A 16596-nucleotide genomic window follows, 5' to 3' on the forward strand; every position below is an offset into this window, starting at 1 on the left:
AGAATTAAAAGAGAAAATATAATCATGATGTATTTCAAATTTATTAGTCTCCTGTAAAAGCAGAATAGTTACCAATATTGATTTGTTAAGAATTGCAGCAGAGGCACCTTCTAGGTGCTTGCAATTTCCTGACCAAAAGCATACAATACATGGTCATAGATTCATTTAATATGCTTGCTACAAATGTGAAAAGTCAGGATTTTTTTCCTCAAAATTATTCTGCATTTATCTACCTGTCAGTACCTGAAGGGAAAAAAACACTAGATGAATTTCCTCCCTTTCTAACCAGAGAGGAGGCGTCGTAGTTTTGAGGGGGTTGGGTTTTTTTCTGGAGAACAGATCATATTTGAGATCAGCTGGTTCTCAGAAATCATCCAAGAAATTCTTTTCTTTCCTTAAGATCACCAGTATTAAAAAGTTACATCTCTTATGACAGCAAACACAACTTTATGTTGTTTAGATCAGAATAGCTATTGTATTACTTTTTATGAACATCCAATTCTGGTGCTCAGTACAAGATATGGACCTCTTTTTGCATTATTTTTACTCTTTGACCTCTTAGGTATACACATACACACTCATGCTTGCACACTCACACTCACGTGCACCTCTACAGAGAGCACTCTGTGAAGAGGAACCAGATGGAAAGAGATCACAATACCTCTACACCTACCACAGTTCACTGCAAGATGAACTATGATATCTTTGCTGTTATCAGAATTAAGAATCTCAATGAAAAATAAAGATCAGTTTGAAGCAGTGCTCTGTATCCTTGCCAAGAGTGACACAGTTAAGTAGTTTAACAGATTCTTTACAGGTGTAACACACACAAAAAAAAAATCTCCAACCCAAAAAGCTACTTTTAAAGGTAATTACTACATAAGATTTAGTTTCAGAGTAATGTTTTGACTGGGGGGGGGGGGGGGGGAAAGCACCAGAACTGCTAAAACCCATACTCAATTCAGTGTTTTTGTTTTACTTTTTTATTATTTAAATACACCATACTAGAGCAAATGTCTCTGAAAATATCACAAATAAAAGATTTTTCTTCATTCAGCAAATTAGAAGTAGGTGAAAATTTCTACACAGTAGCTGCTATGAGCCTGATTTTTTTTTCCTTTTTTCTCTTTTTTTTGCCATGGGAAGTAGCAACATTAGGACAAAAACACTTACATGCATACATACATTGTATTTTACAGAGATACAATAAAAGTGTTTGTGATAGAATATCACAAAAGCCACATCTTTCCTTTATCTCATGTTCAGTTTGATTGAAACACATTTCCTTACAACACTTAAATATACAAAGAGCAAAGAGAATGTTGTTAAGGTAAAACACAGGGTACAAACTCTGGCCAGTGCCCTGCTAATTGTTAATGAGGGTAGAAAGCAGATTTCAATGCTTCTTTTAATTAGTTTCATTAGTCATCTTCCCCACCCGCCCCCCCAAAGATGTCCTCCGGTGGATCTTTTTTCATTTTCTCTACAGTCTCCCATTAGCCCAGGTTCATGGAGTCCTTAATGTTCATATTCAGTCATTTTAATACACCAATAAATGTGGGAAGGGCAATCAAGAATAAAGAAGGTGCAATGGTATGGAGCTGGCATTGATGCTAGCTACAAAGGTGACTTGTCTACTTGGAGACATGGGATCCATCTGTGATGAACAAAATTTGAGATGAAGGCACGCATTCTGCATTACTCTGACCTTTTAGCAGACCTGTAAGAAATAAAAATGGGTATCTTAGCTAAAATGCTGAATTTGAGATAGGAAACTACAACATGACTGCTTTTGTCTTTTCCTTATTCACTAATCATTTTTATTAGATTACTTTCTAACTGTGACTTGATTAAGGCTTTCTACACTATCCATTCATACTGCTAATGTTTCAACTCCAAATAGCAAAAAGCAAATATTTCCTCCAGTTTCACTAAAAAGAGTGGACAGAAAAAAAAAAGACAACAATAAATAAGCATACTTTCTGGTAGCAAATTGTACAGTGAAGAAGGTGGCTTTTCTGGGCCCCTTTTAAAAGGGAAGAAACATTATGCCATGCCTTTGAAGAAGCTAGTAATATGCTCTTATAATTGGAAGAAATAGTGTGTAAAGCAAATAAGAAGTACAGCCAATATCCTCCCAAGGCAACTTTGGTTAATATGCTGCATTGCACAAGAGCTAAATATAGATATTTCAGGATTTTTCCCCCCCATTTAAAATTCCTCATCTGGTATGTTAGTTAATGTTACATAAACATTTTAATATATGAAGTCAAACATGTGCTTTCACACTGGTGTTAATGAATTGTGATAATTAAAAGTGTCTAACTCAATAAAAATCTAAACTTTCATGGATAAAGTAGAAATGATCATCCATAGTCTTCAAATACAATCTGTTTGCAATTACCAAAATGAAATAATATATATTAGATTTTTATGGTTTTTAAATGACATTTTGCGCTTCCCAGGAAGTTCTTTTTTCACCCTTTCTCTAAGTTACTAAAAGCCTGAGGTCTATTAGTAACTGCAACCCCCCACTTTCAAGCTAATTAAAGTAGTAGAGGCTTGGAGGTTTAATTCCCCAGAGCTGAAGCTCAGTGTGAGAAAGGTAATTTGTCTGTCCAGAACAAAGATTAGGGAGCAGCCAGCAAGCATATTTAATAAATGAGCATCAAATATCTTCTACTATGGACACAGACAACACCAATTATGTAACTACAAGGGAATTGTTGAGTGATATGTAAACTAGAAGATTTTTAAGATCTTCTCTAAGAGACGTAATCTAACTCATACTTTATTTAAAAGTACAGAAGCTGAAGATCACCGTTTGCTATGAACATTGCAAACCAGTGGAAAATTTACACTTTTAGCAGCTGGTAACACTGTTGCAAGCAAGAACTACTGAAATACTACCAAAGCCAAAATCATAGAGAATTCTCTACAGAGGACAATGCAACCCCTTCAAACATCCTGGCATATAGGACATCACAAACTAGCGCTCAGGGTTTGCAGTCTGCAAAGCAAGCAGTACCAAGTTTAGATAATTTTTTTTTCCAAAATACACAGCAACTGATCAGAAGTTATAATTTACACGTGTGAAATGACTTAAGGAAGCAAAAGGCCTCCCTGGAATAACCAACATCACTGCATTTGCCTCCTTAAAAGAAAAATCAACCTTCTAAATAAAGTTAGGTCATTCAACCCTTCATGCCTGCACCAGTCATCAAGACACATTAACTTGGAAACTATATAAAGACAACAGTGAGTTCATAACTGTCACCTTCATAAAAGCAACAAAAAGGTTTTTTTAATGCGGAGTATGTCTCAATCTCATCTTAATGAAAAACTCTGTGAATATTCTGCTATGTCTATAATCTCTAGTGGCAGAATAACCTGGAGACTGATTGAGCTTTAATGTTTAATAAAGAGTATTGTATCTATTACAGTCAACTCTGTCAAAGTGGAAGAACATTTTTAATTAGTGGCCCTAAAACACAGAGCTTTCTGGAAAACGTTTCTGATGTTTACATCCTTACATTGTTAAAAAGCCATCACACAAAACACTACCTTTTCCACACTTGCCCCTTCAGTTTCCAGAACTCCAGAAACCTGACAAACCTACCAATTACTAACTCATTTCTTCAGTTGTATTTCATTTTTCTAGGGTTCGGGTGCTCTCCAATTCCCCTTTGAAAACTGGTAGGAGGACTTACATCATTTGCTAGAGAGATATTATAAAGGGAAAAACAAAAGCTATAATCTCTCTCCCCAATTTTCTCCTTAATACCTCTTCATCTGCCTCATCGTGGACTGTAGCAATGCAGTTAACAGTCAGTGACGGCGCTTAGCGTTTCATCTGCATTTAGCTTCTACTACCAGGTACGTGCAATTGTGAGCTCTGCAAGCCTCGTCCAATTTTACTTCTCTTTTCCATGTTCTGTGTTCCTTATCATGTCTACTGCTTTTATTGAAACTAAATCATTTTTATGCTTTGCTGAGGCATAGTAAGAAACTGATAAAACTAAATGACAATTTAGACACCTATTTGAAGTTACATTAAACTTTACATTCATAGAAGACAAGTGGATAAACCACTCTCTCAGAATGGTAAACTTTTTACTGCAGTGTATAAAGATGAATGGTTTTACCTGTATTTTGAAATGGGATACCTACAAATATTCATTTAACAGATTCACTGCTAGCTACTCTGTATTACAGATTTGTTTCATTAAAATTCACAACAGTATAAATCTATGAATCTTTAACTGTATTTGTACTTCCTTGAGGAGAGGCTGCACATTCTCCTCCAATCTTAATTATCTTTGTTCTGCCTAACTATATGACTTTTGTACTCAACTCTCTCTTGTCACCTCAATTGATAAATTAAGTAAATAAAAAAGGTCTATGTTTTATTTTGATGTAATTACATTCACTGTATAAGACTCAAAAGAATACTTAAAATTAATCAGTAAATTTATGCACAGAAAAAAAGCAAACATGGATATTGAAATGTAGCAACACAACAAAAAATCATGGAAATTAAAAACTGGTTTGTATTTTCTTGTACATATTTATCTACTGTGTAAAGGCATTAAAAATTATTCTGCACATTATAGAATAGATAAGCCTAGCATTTGTCCCAGATTTTTTTAATCTTCCAAATTCGTATTTGCAGATAAATGTTATTTTTTGTGATCCTTACAGACATTAATGAAGTTCCTATTGTAAATCTATAAAGAATTACCAACTGAAGTGTGCACTTTTTGTTTCATTGCAATAACTCAGTGCTGTGTGATTGCCTGGGTTAATGATGAAAAAGTCAAATATACTATCAGAGCTGATGGAAAAATCTATCACCAATCTGAAATTAAAATTCATCTGTGGTCAATAAGATTTAATATCCATGCAAGTGGCGCTGTAAAGAGTAAATGAATCAATGTCATCAATACATAATCAGTATGAAATATGATGTGAATAAAATTATGTGCAAGAGTCATACATTCACTCTTTTCTGGACCAGGGTGGAATGAACAGTCTCTTAACTCAAGGTTGACAGTAATTGTTACAAATTAGGCACAGCAGTTATCAAAATGCACTCACTTGCATAGCTTTAGGACTTATTAAGGAGATTAAAATAGATCTGAAACTATCTAGTTTCAGGACAACTGTTGATCAGATTTTTTTTTCTTCTTCTTCTCTGTGTGATTTGTACACTCCTAATTTACTCATTTAACTAGAAACCAAGAACTATTGAGCACAGAAATGTACAATCTCTATTGAGCTATAAGTGTTATGGAGTGATAAGAAAATAAGAATTTGTTTTTTAAATCTGAGTTATGACATATAAAACAGACAAGAAAATACTTCTGAAAGGGTCCCCCTGCATGTTTCCTCAACTACAACCTTAATATTAAAGTGAAATACATTGGCTTAATTCAGGAACCTTCTTTTCACAAGACCTGTATTTCCATATTAAAGGATCTAATTTTCCTTCCATAGTAACCTGCACTCTTCTAGCCCTTAATTTCAAAGTTATAAAATTATAAAATAAAATGCTTCTTTTTGTTAAGACAATTTGTATCAGCGTATGTTCTCCATTCCACTTTTATATAAAAGGAGTTCAACAGCTATGCAGATTCACATGCCCAAACCTAAATAAACCGACTCATATGTCATATTTAAAGGGTTAGTATTTTTGCCCCATACTTCATGCCTAAGTTAACTACGTTAAGTTCAGTTATTTAAAGGTCCCCCTTGGGGAGGTGGGGAATATCCACTATTAGACTGAAAAGAAATTGATCTTCATTTAGCTCTAATAAAGCTTATTAGTAATTGTTGAGTATTCACCTTCTGGTCTGGCAGTAGTGGATTACTCTGAAGTGAATTCAAATGGCCATTGATGAGAGCTGTAGGTCTATCATGTTCACAAAATAAACTGCCATTGATGTAGTGAAACCGATCTCCTGGGACCAGGCGATTCCGGCAGGTAGAGCATGTAAAACACTGAAAAAGGAAAGAGACAGCAAGTGAAACTACAGCACAAATTAAGTATGCTGCAGGTTTGAAAATTACACTTCAGAGACTGTGAGTACACTTGAGATACGGAGCTGCTTGGTTTCTAGTATCTCCAAAAATGGCATTAGTCTTACCTGTTGGGACTATGCAGCACATAACTCAAGTACAGTTTTACCAATTATGAGGGGACAAAGTTATACACTAAAGGAAGCTTTATAATATATACACATATTTTTAGTTATTGCTTTGCACTTTGTTCATAAGCAGGTGCAGATTTTATACAAAAGAAGCAGGGCACTACTAATAAGCTACTAAAAAAGGTATAGGAAAACCCCCCTCACCTTAAGATGATAGACATTGCCCTGTGCCCTCATGACCAGCTCGCTAGCAGGAATGGACTGTCCACAGGCACTGCAAGCACCACTATTTCCAAATAACCTGAAACAGAGGTGATGATCATGAATAATTTAATACACAAGAGGCTGTAAGCATTTTTGCGCATCACTGCAATGGTTTATTACACAACTGTTTTAGACTTCTGACCCCTGTCTTCCAACTTGCTTATGGGTTATAATATGAAAAAGTATATTTTTGTATAACAACTGGTAGCTTCACCCTACCTTGGATGTGGTTGCACAGGATTTAATCAGAAATATTGACTTACACCTCTAGAAACACAAACAATTCTGTACTACACACATTTTATCAGATTACTGGGTTCATCATAAAAAAAAGATACAATTCATGACTGGAGTTTAAATGCATTGTGTCCTTGAAATTATATGAAGAACTCTTTTGTACTTTAATCATATCTTGAGATATGAGTCATCAAAAGGGTTAAGAGGATTTGATTGTATATCTAAGAAGACATCATGCTCAGTGTATTGAAACTCCAGTAAACCTCCATCAGTGCAGAGTTTCCATTAGAAACTCTCTGCTATCCAGGTTGATATATAATGTGTATGGGTTAACCTTTTCAATCATGGTGTCAACACTTTAGATTTGCCTCTGCTCATCTCTTTCATCCTAACCTTCTCTCTCTCTTGATAATGAAATGCTTGCTCCAACTTCCCTCTATCTGCTCCTGAGTCCACAATTTAGATTACTTCATCTCTGCTAGCAACAAACTGAATGAAATTTCGATTTGAGCAGAAAGTAATTTACCGGGATCTGGACCCATTTGTCATCATATCTCTCTGGGTGTTTGCTGTATCACTGCAGTTTTCCTATGCAATCAAATGAGACCACAACATCTGCCATGGGGGGGGGGGGGGGGGGGCGCATGCAGTGGGGGAGGGGGAAAATAGGCAGAAGAGTGGTGAAGAAAAATATATACATAATTCTTCAAATCCATTTAAAGGCACAACACATCGATTCACAATATAATACAATAATGATTATTGAGTTCTACTTTTACAGACTGTGTTAGCTAGAATTAGAAAACCTTTATTTGCTTTTGTGCTTCTCTCTTTAATATACACAAATATTTATAAAGAGTACCACAATCATTTCACAGTAGAAAAGGAAACTGAACTAGCTGGCAGGGTCACAGACCCACTTTCCTGCACGATGTAAAACACAGTAATAGGATTTACAAATTAGCGTATTGGTGTCATAATAAATATTAATATTTGCATCTCTTTCCTGTCCAAATAAAGTCATAAAATTCTGTTTGTGTCAACCTACGAGACGCATTACAACAGAATACCCGTAATCTGAATGATTGCAGTGTGCCTCTGTATAAAAATAATTGCTTTGAATTTTCAGAATCTGAGCTTGCAGAGGAGGCTTGTCATGTTCAAACTACTAATTTGCTGTCGCCACTTTATTGAAAATAGCCTGTAAGTTGTTATTAAATGTATCGACTGAACGACAGAGAGAGTAGTAAAACTGCCCCTTAAGATGGCTTTTAATAGGAAGCCGAGAAACAAATTTTGCAGCAGCATCGATTTGAAGAGTTCAATCAAAACTCCATTTCAAAACTAATTAGTCTGAGATCCACGACACATTGACACATTCTTGCAGAATCGCAGTGGTTACAAAGGGAAAGCTGAACTAATACATTGTCAGGACCTCCAGCCAAAAGGACTAAACTGTCTAGAAACTACGGGTCCATTATTATGGCATCTTCTAAATCGGTACCAGTTCCGAGTAGTTACGTGATGTATTGAGGTTACTTCCAACGCTTTACAATGCGCCTTTTTCTTCCTGCATGGTTACTAGCAATGAAGTTGGCACACAGAAAAAAAGTGTACGGGAAGCACTTTAAGAGGAAGGTAGCAAGACACAGTCACATTTCTAGAACCAAGATCCAAAAAGGCACTATTGGGTAGGGTGGGGGCAGAAATACGAAGTTCTGCAGATGAATTGACAATGTTACTTCTCCTGGAGAATACAAACATGATCAGCTTTTTCTCACAACCCTCTGTACAACTGCACCAGCAACTAAAAATGCAGCTTTTTGGAATATCAGTCTCATTGCGCTGCTTTTCTTTTTTAAGCACTCATTCATTATACAAGTCTCTCTGACTAGAAGTAGTTGTACATCTTGAGTGTCTGTGAATTTTAATAAGTGGAGTCAAACTAATCCAGAAGCTTTCCACACACCCTAGGTTTTACCTAACCATGCTTCCAATACGTTTCTAGGTTTCCGGAAGTCACTTCAGCTGCAGCCTTCTGCTGAAATTCCTAAAAATGTCTTGCAAAGTTAGACCCCCTTATTAAAGCTTTCTAGTACTTTGTATTATTTACCAGGACAGTTAAGCTTGTTTTTCCTTCTCTACTGTTACAAATGGTTTGTAATATCATTAACAGGAAAAAGGTTTTATCTTTAGAATAATGTTATTCCTTCCTACCAGTGAAGGAGGTCCAGCACTGTAACTATTCTTTACTGAAAAAAGTTGTCTCACGTGGTTTCTGAGAGGCTGGAGAGCTAATTAGCTAACCAGGGGGACTGTCCAGGACAGTATTTGATTTAAAAGGCTTGAGGCTTTAGGTGCTCAATTAAGTAGCTATCGGTCTCAGACTGGACTTTAATGGGCTCTTTTCTCTTTAACTGCAGCAATGGGTACAGATACCCCAGGTCAGGCTAATTAAAGCCAGGGGACTCTTTAATTGTGATGACAGAATTGGTTTCAGTTTCCTCTTTGGGTCCTCAGTCCAAGAAGGTCATTAATATTTCAACATTTGGGCAATGCAATCAATCACAAACATCAAGAGGTTCCCTATATACGGACAAGACAGGCTCTTCTACACTCAGCAGCGTTGTACTGAGCCACCTTAAATTAACTACCGTGTAGTTCCAACATAGCATTCCCCACACCCCCAAATACATGAGTGCTCCTATTTTTTTTCCTGAACATTCACAAGAGTGGGAACGAAGGCAGCAAGAAATCTTTTCAGTCCGGCTTCATTTCTTGCTGCAAAGTATCTGGTATCTGTAGAAACACAACTCTAGCAAACTATCGTAAAAAAGAAAATTCCAAGTTGTTTCCAAAAGTGTGAAGGCAAACAGATTTAAGTACTCTAATTCCTGCACTGCACAGTATGTATTTGTGCCCACAAACATATATCTAAGCCCTATGAAAGAGAAATGCACATCTAAAACTACTGATCCAGAAGTGATTGGTGTTTCTGTAGATTCCCTATATTTAATCTAAATTCTGCACCAGCTATATTAAATGTAACAAAGAAAGGCAACACAGAAATTACGCCTGGAGCCAAGTCCATTAAAGGTACTTCAGAATAACTAGAGACCAAGCACCTTAAAAGCACCAGAAGCTATTGATACTTAAAAGGGGGGCTGTGCATAATGGCAAGTGCTGCATTAGAGAAGGGGAAGGAAAAAAAAAACAGCCAAATTACGCTTGGTTAATTCAGAGTAACAGATCTGCCCCCAAGTGAATTGGAGGCCTTGAATTAATTCTGTTATGACAAATCAAGATAAACGTTCCCCCTAAATTGCATGCGATTTAATTAATTTTTGAGATCCTGGGCTTTTTTTTTTCCTAGCTAATAGTTCACATGCTCCTGTGCTGTCATTGTGCTTGAGTGGGCAGACTTCAAAGTGATATTAAATAACCAACTATTAGATTTACCTAGCACGTCCTATTGGAAAAGTGCCATTTAATTACCTAGCCTGTTCAATTAAAGGGACAGCATTCCCTGAATATAGCAGCTTGCCGCTGATTACCAGGGAAATGAACTCGCTGCCTGGCGGCCCCCTCCGCTCCCTCCCCGCGCGGCGCGGCGCACACTGCGGCTGCGGGCGGGAGCGCGGCCGCGGCCCGGCGCGGAGCGGCGCGGCCCGTGGCGCCCCCCGGCGAGGGGGGCGGGCGCGCTGCGCCCAGGGCGCGCTCCCGCGGAGGGGCGGGGCGGGGCTGCGGGCGCTGCCCCTTTAAGGCGCGCCCGGGCAGCCCCCCACCCCCCCCGCCTTCCCCACCACTCCCTGCGCTCTCTTAGAGGCCAATTTTGTTAATTAAATGTTTTGTTTGCGACGCGGCTCTCATTCATTTCGGACACGTCATTCCGAGCAGATCTAAGCCAGGGACCAGATCTCATTAGATAAAACCTATCAGAACTAAGAGAAAATGGAGGAGACACTAATTAAAGCTTTTAATTGTGTGGATTCACTGCCACGCTGCTGCTTTATCTGGCATCTTAAGGTTGGGAGGGCTGCACTCCACTCTCCTCCCTGCGAACGTGCTTCTCCTGGTGGGGAGGCAGCAAAAGGCCCGGGATTTCCACCCCCCTCTCTCTTCCCAGGAACCATGGCTTTCCATGGAAGCTGCTGCCGAAGCTCGCCCAGCTCTACGGCTGATTCAGTGGTGGGGTGGTGGATTGGGGGGGGGGGGGGAAGGGGGGAGGGGAGCGTGCGTTGTTTAAACAGCAACAAACAGACACAACCTCAGACGGTTAAAAACCTCACTAATAAATGGCCCTGTGGTCTTGGCCTGTAGGAGTCAAGTCCCTTCCACCTGGCGCCTGCCGGGCTGATCGATCCTCCTCGTTTCGTTAGTGCTGTCTCGCGTGCCCCTGCCTCGCCGGCCGCGACCTGTGCCTGCCCGCCGCGAGGCTACACGCTGCGACACGCCGGGGCTGGGGGAGCCCCGCGGAAAATTAAGAGGGGATTGGCAGAGGGGAACTGGCGAGACTCGACGCCTAATGGGTGGCATCAGCTCCACGTTGAGGTGAGGCCGTTTCAAGCGACGAAGGGCGAGGGCCTCGCTCGTGTCAGCACAACCCCCGTGGAAGCCCGCGAAGCCCACTGCCAGCGGGAGAGCTCCGAGCTAACCCGGCCCTCGCACAGCCGGGCCGTCCAGCCCCACCTTGAGTGTATGGTGTCCAGTTCAAGTTTCAGCACGCATCTGTCTGAGTTATTTTTGTAAGTCAAATTACATAGATCCAAAGAGAAGTCAGGCGATGGAACAAGGAGATCAATTCAAAACTCTCATCTGATAAAGCATCCTATTCATAATCGCCTACATTAAAATAAACGAGTATTAATTTTTGGCAACATAAAACCAGAGGATTGTGATAAGCTTGCCTGAACTTGCCTCTGGGATACAGTGGACGCATCTTCTCTTTTTAATTAGGAGTAATCAGACATGTGGGTTTGTTTGATGGTGTTGGTCGAGTGATGAATCTGTACTATTCAGTGCATCTTAACAGTAGTGTCAATTTTTCCACTTCAAACGAGCCTCTTTCCCTAACACCGTTCTGCTCTATTTAATTACAATTCTGCCAGGCTTAGGCTTGTTGCTTAGGACGATGACCAAAGAGCACCATTAAAAACTCACGTGTGCTGATATTCTAGCATTTGTCTCTAAAGATACCCCCCAAAACTAGTGAAGTTAATGCTGCATTTCCTAGAACATGTTTAGAGCTGAGTTTCTTCTGCTTAATTGACTGAAGATGCAGCCATGTATCAGGACAGAGGCTGCATTATCAGAATAACCAAGTCTTAACTCCTTTTAGAATAATGATGTGTCCACGTATTTAAAGAAATTCAGTACAGTGTCAATCTTTCTATCTCAAACAGAAGTCAAGTTTTACAACAGAAACAAACTTGCAGCATTTTGTAGCCAACTGATTTGCAGAAAAGAAGAAAAAAGTGGAACTTTTCAGTCATTAGGGAAAAGAAAAGCCTGGATTAACTCTTGATATTTACTGTAAGCGAGAAGTTAGAAGCATTTAAAGAAAATGCTGTTCGTTTTAGCTAAGCGTTTCTGTTATGCCAGCAAGGTACAGGGCTTTTTGTTGTTTTTTTAATTACTGAATGTTGAAATAGAACACCTCCTTGAAGCATTCATGTGCATCAGTCTATCAAACCATTTACTCAAATTAAATGTGTAATCCTTCAAAATGCCTCCTTTTAAATTAATGAGTTTAAGTAGCTTGAGTTCACCTGAAAAGATCCTATGGGCACCTGACCTCATGAATTCTATTAATTATATTGAAAACTCATTGGAAGGGATACTCTGCATAATCTTACTGTACCCCAACAGATGCAAGATTAATAAGGCTTAGTTCCCCCTACCCAGATCTGCGGCATTTAAAGTGAATAGCTCAGAAAATAAAAGAGATGAGAAATAAAGAGCAAGAGCATATCCTTTCCATCCTTTCCGCTGCATTTTCTATACTGGAAGTTAGGAAAAATGTCGGTTCAAAGCCTCTGTGCAACAATGTGAAGACGAACATTACCCCCGTTTTGGGCTATAAGTAGATCCCTGGTCCTCCAAGTGACGGTTAATCAGCTCTTTCACAAGGAGAACAGAGAATGAGTCATTCTGTTTCCACTCAAAGGAGTTTAAAAGGTGCTTATGTAAATATCATAATTAATCAGATACTAAAGGCAGGCATTTCATTATTTAGCACCTCTGCCACAGCCTTATTTAAGCCCTACGATTTTAACATTTACCGTTCAGATATGCACGCTTCTCCTTCAACACGACAACAAAGCAGATTAATTTAGCCTCTCTGATTGCTGTTTATTTTTAGTTAGGACTTGTTTTGTGCTGACAAACCACTTTAAAGTTACAGTCGTCGTTCCGCCTCCCTCCCAGCTCTTCCCCCCGCTTGCAGCCACAACTGCGCCCGGGCGGGGGGCTGGCCGGGCTGAGGAAGGGGCGAGCCCCACCGCGGCCCGGCTGCCTCCGCGGAAGCCGCGAGAAAAGGGGGAGCGGGGGGAAGGGGGACGCGGTGCCCGGCGGGCTGCTGCGGCGAGGCCGGCGCGCTCCGGCGGCGCTCACCTGATGTAGTCGTTTCTGCAGAGGATCATGCCGCTCTTGGTGTAGCAGGACGTGCCGATGTCCCCCAGCTGGGCCTGGCAGCAGGAGCACTTGAGGCAGCGGCTATGCCAGTAGCTGTCCATGGCGTAGAGCAGGAAGCGGTCGGCGATCTTCCCCCCGCAGCCGGCGCACCTCTTCCACGAGAGGGAGCCCGCCGTCACCGGGGGCGGCTGCGAGCTGCCGCCGGGGTTCACCATGGCCTGCGGGAGAGGCGGGTCAGGGCGGCCGCCGCCCGGGCGCCGCGGGGGGCACGGCACGGCGCGGCACGGCGCGGCACGGCACGGCACGGCACGGCACGGCACGGCAGGCAGGGCAGGGCAGGGGGCGCCGCGCCCCCGCGCCGAGCGGGGCAGCAGGCGCGGCCCCCGCGTTGCAGCGCGGCGCGGCCCCGGGCGCGGCCCCGCTCCACGCTTGTGCCTCTGCAGCTGCAGTTCGCAAGTTAGGAACAGTCCCGGGTTTTGTTTTGCTTAAAAAAAAAAAAAAAAAAAGTGTGTGAGGAGTGGATGAAAAAAAAAAAAAGTTGTGAAACTGGTTTTTCAGTCTAGGAGAGCCTCTCCAGGCGGGGTAGCGAGGGGCTCGGAACCGGCTGTCCAGACGTTGAGGATTTTTTTTTTTTTTTTTAATTATTTTGGAGATATAAAAAGCACCCGGAGAAAACACTCCAGACTGAGGACGCTGGCCCGAATAAAGATCATTGAACTTTAGGACGCCTGTTAACTTCCTACACAAACATACTCAACTTTTGTCTAGCTAATCTGCCCTTGATCAGCAGTTTAAACGCTAAAGCTTTGTTACTCAAAAAAAAAAAAAAAAAAAAGAAAGTTTACCGACCATAGGAAGGCAGCAGGATAATGAAGTGCACCGCTCAGGCTGGAGTTAGTCTGGCTGCCTCCAAAACTGCTAGTAAGGGCATTTTTCACTTTCTAATAAATGCTTTATGCAAGCAGGACAACTCAGAGATAATATAGGAATCAATTCATAAAGCTTACTCTAAACCGATTAATTTGTTGCCTTCAATCCAGAGTCCAATAAACTCCCGGTGTTCCTCTAGTCACTTATACTATAAAAAGATCAAGTTATTTACTGCCAATTAAGCAGCATGTTTTGTCTTTGTCCTTTGTAAGCCGTGTGTGCTCATACCGAGGCATCTGGCTATCCGCTAAGGACGCCCGGGCTGATACCTCCGAGCGGCGAGGGCGAACTTTTCCTGCCACCGGCCCAACTCGGCTCCGGGAGGAGGAGAGCTTAGGCCGATTTTAAACACACATTTCCTCAGAAAGAGTTCCTGAAGGTATGTCCAGCGACCGCACAATAAACCAGAAGAACTGCACCAATTAAGCTGTAACAAAAACCCCGAGACTTTGGAAAGAAAACCACTCTAAAAGCCATTAGCATTGCATTTATCCGAACGCATCATATACCTTTATGTAAATTGATTTCTGATGCATTTGTTCAAGGAACTGCCTTTTGTTACAGTTTCCAGCTACAGCCTAAATGAATCTGCATTTCCTGCTACGAGTCTTTAAACCGTTTCCCTACGCTTTAAATCACTTCGGATTTCTTAAAAGAAAGAAAAAGACTCCATGCTACCACATCGCCCCGTCTTTGTCGAAGGCAAATATATATAAAATGGGAAACGCTACACTGAGAAAACCATCCAGTAACCCCATTAAGCTAAAGCTCTTAAGGACAAGCAATACCTTAATGCTGATTAAATCTAAAAAGATGAATCAAGAGGACTGACCAGAAAGTGACTCCCTTGATAACTAAGGACGGGCCCTCATCAAGTTTCATTTAGAGTTGGGGGAAAAAAGCTTTTAACTTAAATAGGCTTACTCTAGTAATTACACAGCCAAGCAATTTAGGTCCTGGGATAGGAGTCAGTGAAATAGAAAGCAGAGCTGGGAGCTAGAGGCAAAATAACCCCCCCTTTTAACAGCGTCTCTGGTGTTTTTTTAATGGAGACCAAGGGAGGGACAGGCGGAGAGCTGGCAATTTGTACTACAAAAATGGATGCTTAATTCATGTCTTGGTTTTAATTAGGTGATTCACCGGATTTCTCCTGCACTGAAACAAAAGACCGTGCGGGGGGCAGGAAGGGAACTGGAGAGGGGAGAAACGGAGAGCTCACTTTGATCTTTTCTGCCACTGTTTCGGAGCAGTGTTTACCGCGGGGGAGCGGGTGCCCGGCGCCCCCCCGCCCCTGCCCCCGGCACGGCCGCGGCCGCCGAGCCCGCTCCCCCCGGCAGCCGCCGACGGCAGAGCGGCCCGCGGCCGCCGCCGCCGCGCTTTGTACGCGGGGCCGGCGACGATGCCCGCGGCCCCCCCGCGCCGCGCAGCCCCGCGCAGCGCGGGACGGGGCCGGGCCGGCCGCCCGGGCACGTACGCCGAAATAACCGCGTTAGCGATCCCCGGCACTTCTTACCTGCTTCCCCTCTATATTGCAAGAGGCCGGGGAGCAGCGCCGCTCGGGGTCACGGAGGAGGTTCCTCGGCGAGGAGCAAACGCAGCGCTCGCGCTCTCACCGGGCTTCGGGAGCGCTGCAGGGAGCCCCCGGCCCAGCGAGCGGCAGCCCAGGCTGCAAAAATATAGATACTGCTACGCGAGGCGTCCGCCTGGGTCCTTCCTCCGCTCGCACTTCCCGGGAGGGGAGCTGCAGAGCTCAGCCCCCGCCGCTGGGCTGCTCACGCAGGGCGCCGCCGCCGCTCGCTGCTGCAATCGCCGGGTAAGTTTGGCAATGTGGCTTCACTTTGTACCGCTTCCCCCCCGCCCCCGCCCCCTCCGCCGGGCGCCGGCGGCTCCCGAGCCTCCCGCCGCGGGGGATCGGCCGGCCGCGGCCCGCCGAGGCGCCGCGCAGGAGAGGGCGAGCGGCGAGTTCGAGCGGGGCCGCGCGGGAGCTGCTGCCGCGGATCCGGTGGCGGCGGCGGCGCGGGCAGGACGCGGGAGGAGGCCGCGCTGCGCGAGCGTGTGCGAGCGGTGAGTGTGTGTGTGCGGGTGTGAGCGTGTGCGTGCGTGCGCGCCGCGCGCTGCCCCTCACACATGTGTTACTGACAGAGCAGAATCCCAACTACACTCCAGCTCGGCCCCGCCGTCAGCCCGCCGCAGCCAATCCGCCCCCGGCTTGTTCAGGCGGAATAATAAAACCTGCCAATCCCGGGGAAGACAAAGGAATGAGTGAAAGAGGAGGAAAAAAAGGAGAGCGAGCGAGAGAGGGGAAAAAAGGAGGGGGCAGAGGAGAGGGAGGGAGAGGAGGGAGGGAGTCAGGTGGGAAGCGGCCGCGGCTGCCGCCGCCCGG

General features: G+C 43.1%; 1 protein-coding gene across 1 annotated transcript; it reads right to left on the reverse strand.

Annotated features, from left to right (window-relative positions):
* Nucleotides 1-960: 960 nt before the first annotated feature.
* Nucleotides 961-16385, reverse strand: LMO4 (LIM domain only 4). The gene is made up of 5 exons (XM_026116449.2): nucleotides 15727-16385; nucleotides 13263-13501; nucleotides 6354-6450; nucleotides 5845-6000; nucleotides 961-1720 (listed from the first exon to the last, which is right to left on the reverse strand). The coding sequence occupies exons 2-5, from the start codon at nucleotides 13496-13498 to the stop codon at nucleotides 1712-1714; spliced, it is 498 nt and encodes a 165-aa protein (XP_025972234.1). The 5' UTR covers nucleotides 13499-13501; nucleotides 15727-16385; the 3' UTR covers nucleotides 961-1711.
* Nucleotides 16386-16596: the final 211 nt, after the last annotated feature.

This window comes from Dromaius novaehollandiae, chromosome 8, assembly GCF_036370855.1.
Source record: "Dromaius novaehollandiae isolate bDroNov1 chromosome 8, bDroNov1.hap1, whole genome shotgun sequence".
NCBI classification, from domain to species: domain Eukaryota; kingdom Metazoa; phylum Chordata; class Aves; order Casuariiformes; family Dromaiidae; genus Dromaius; species Dromaius novaehollandiae.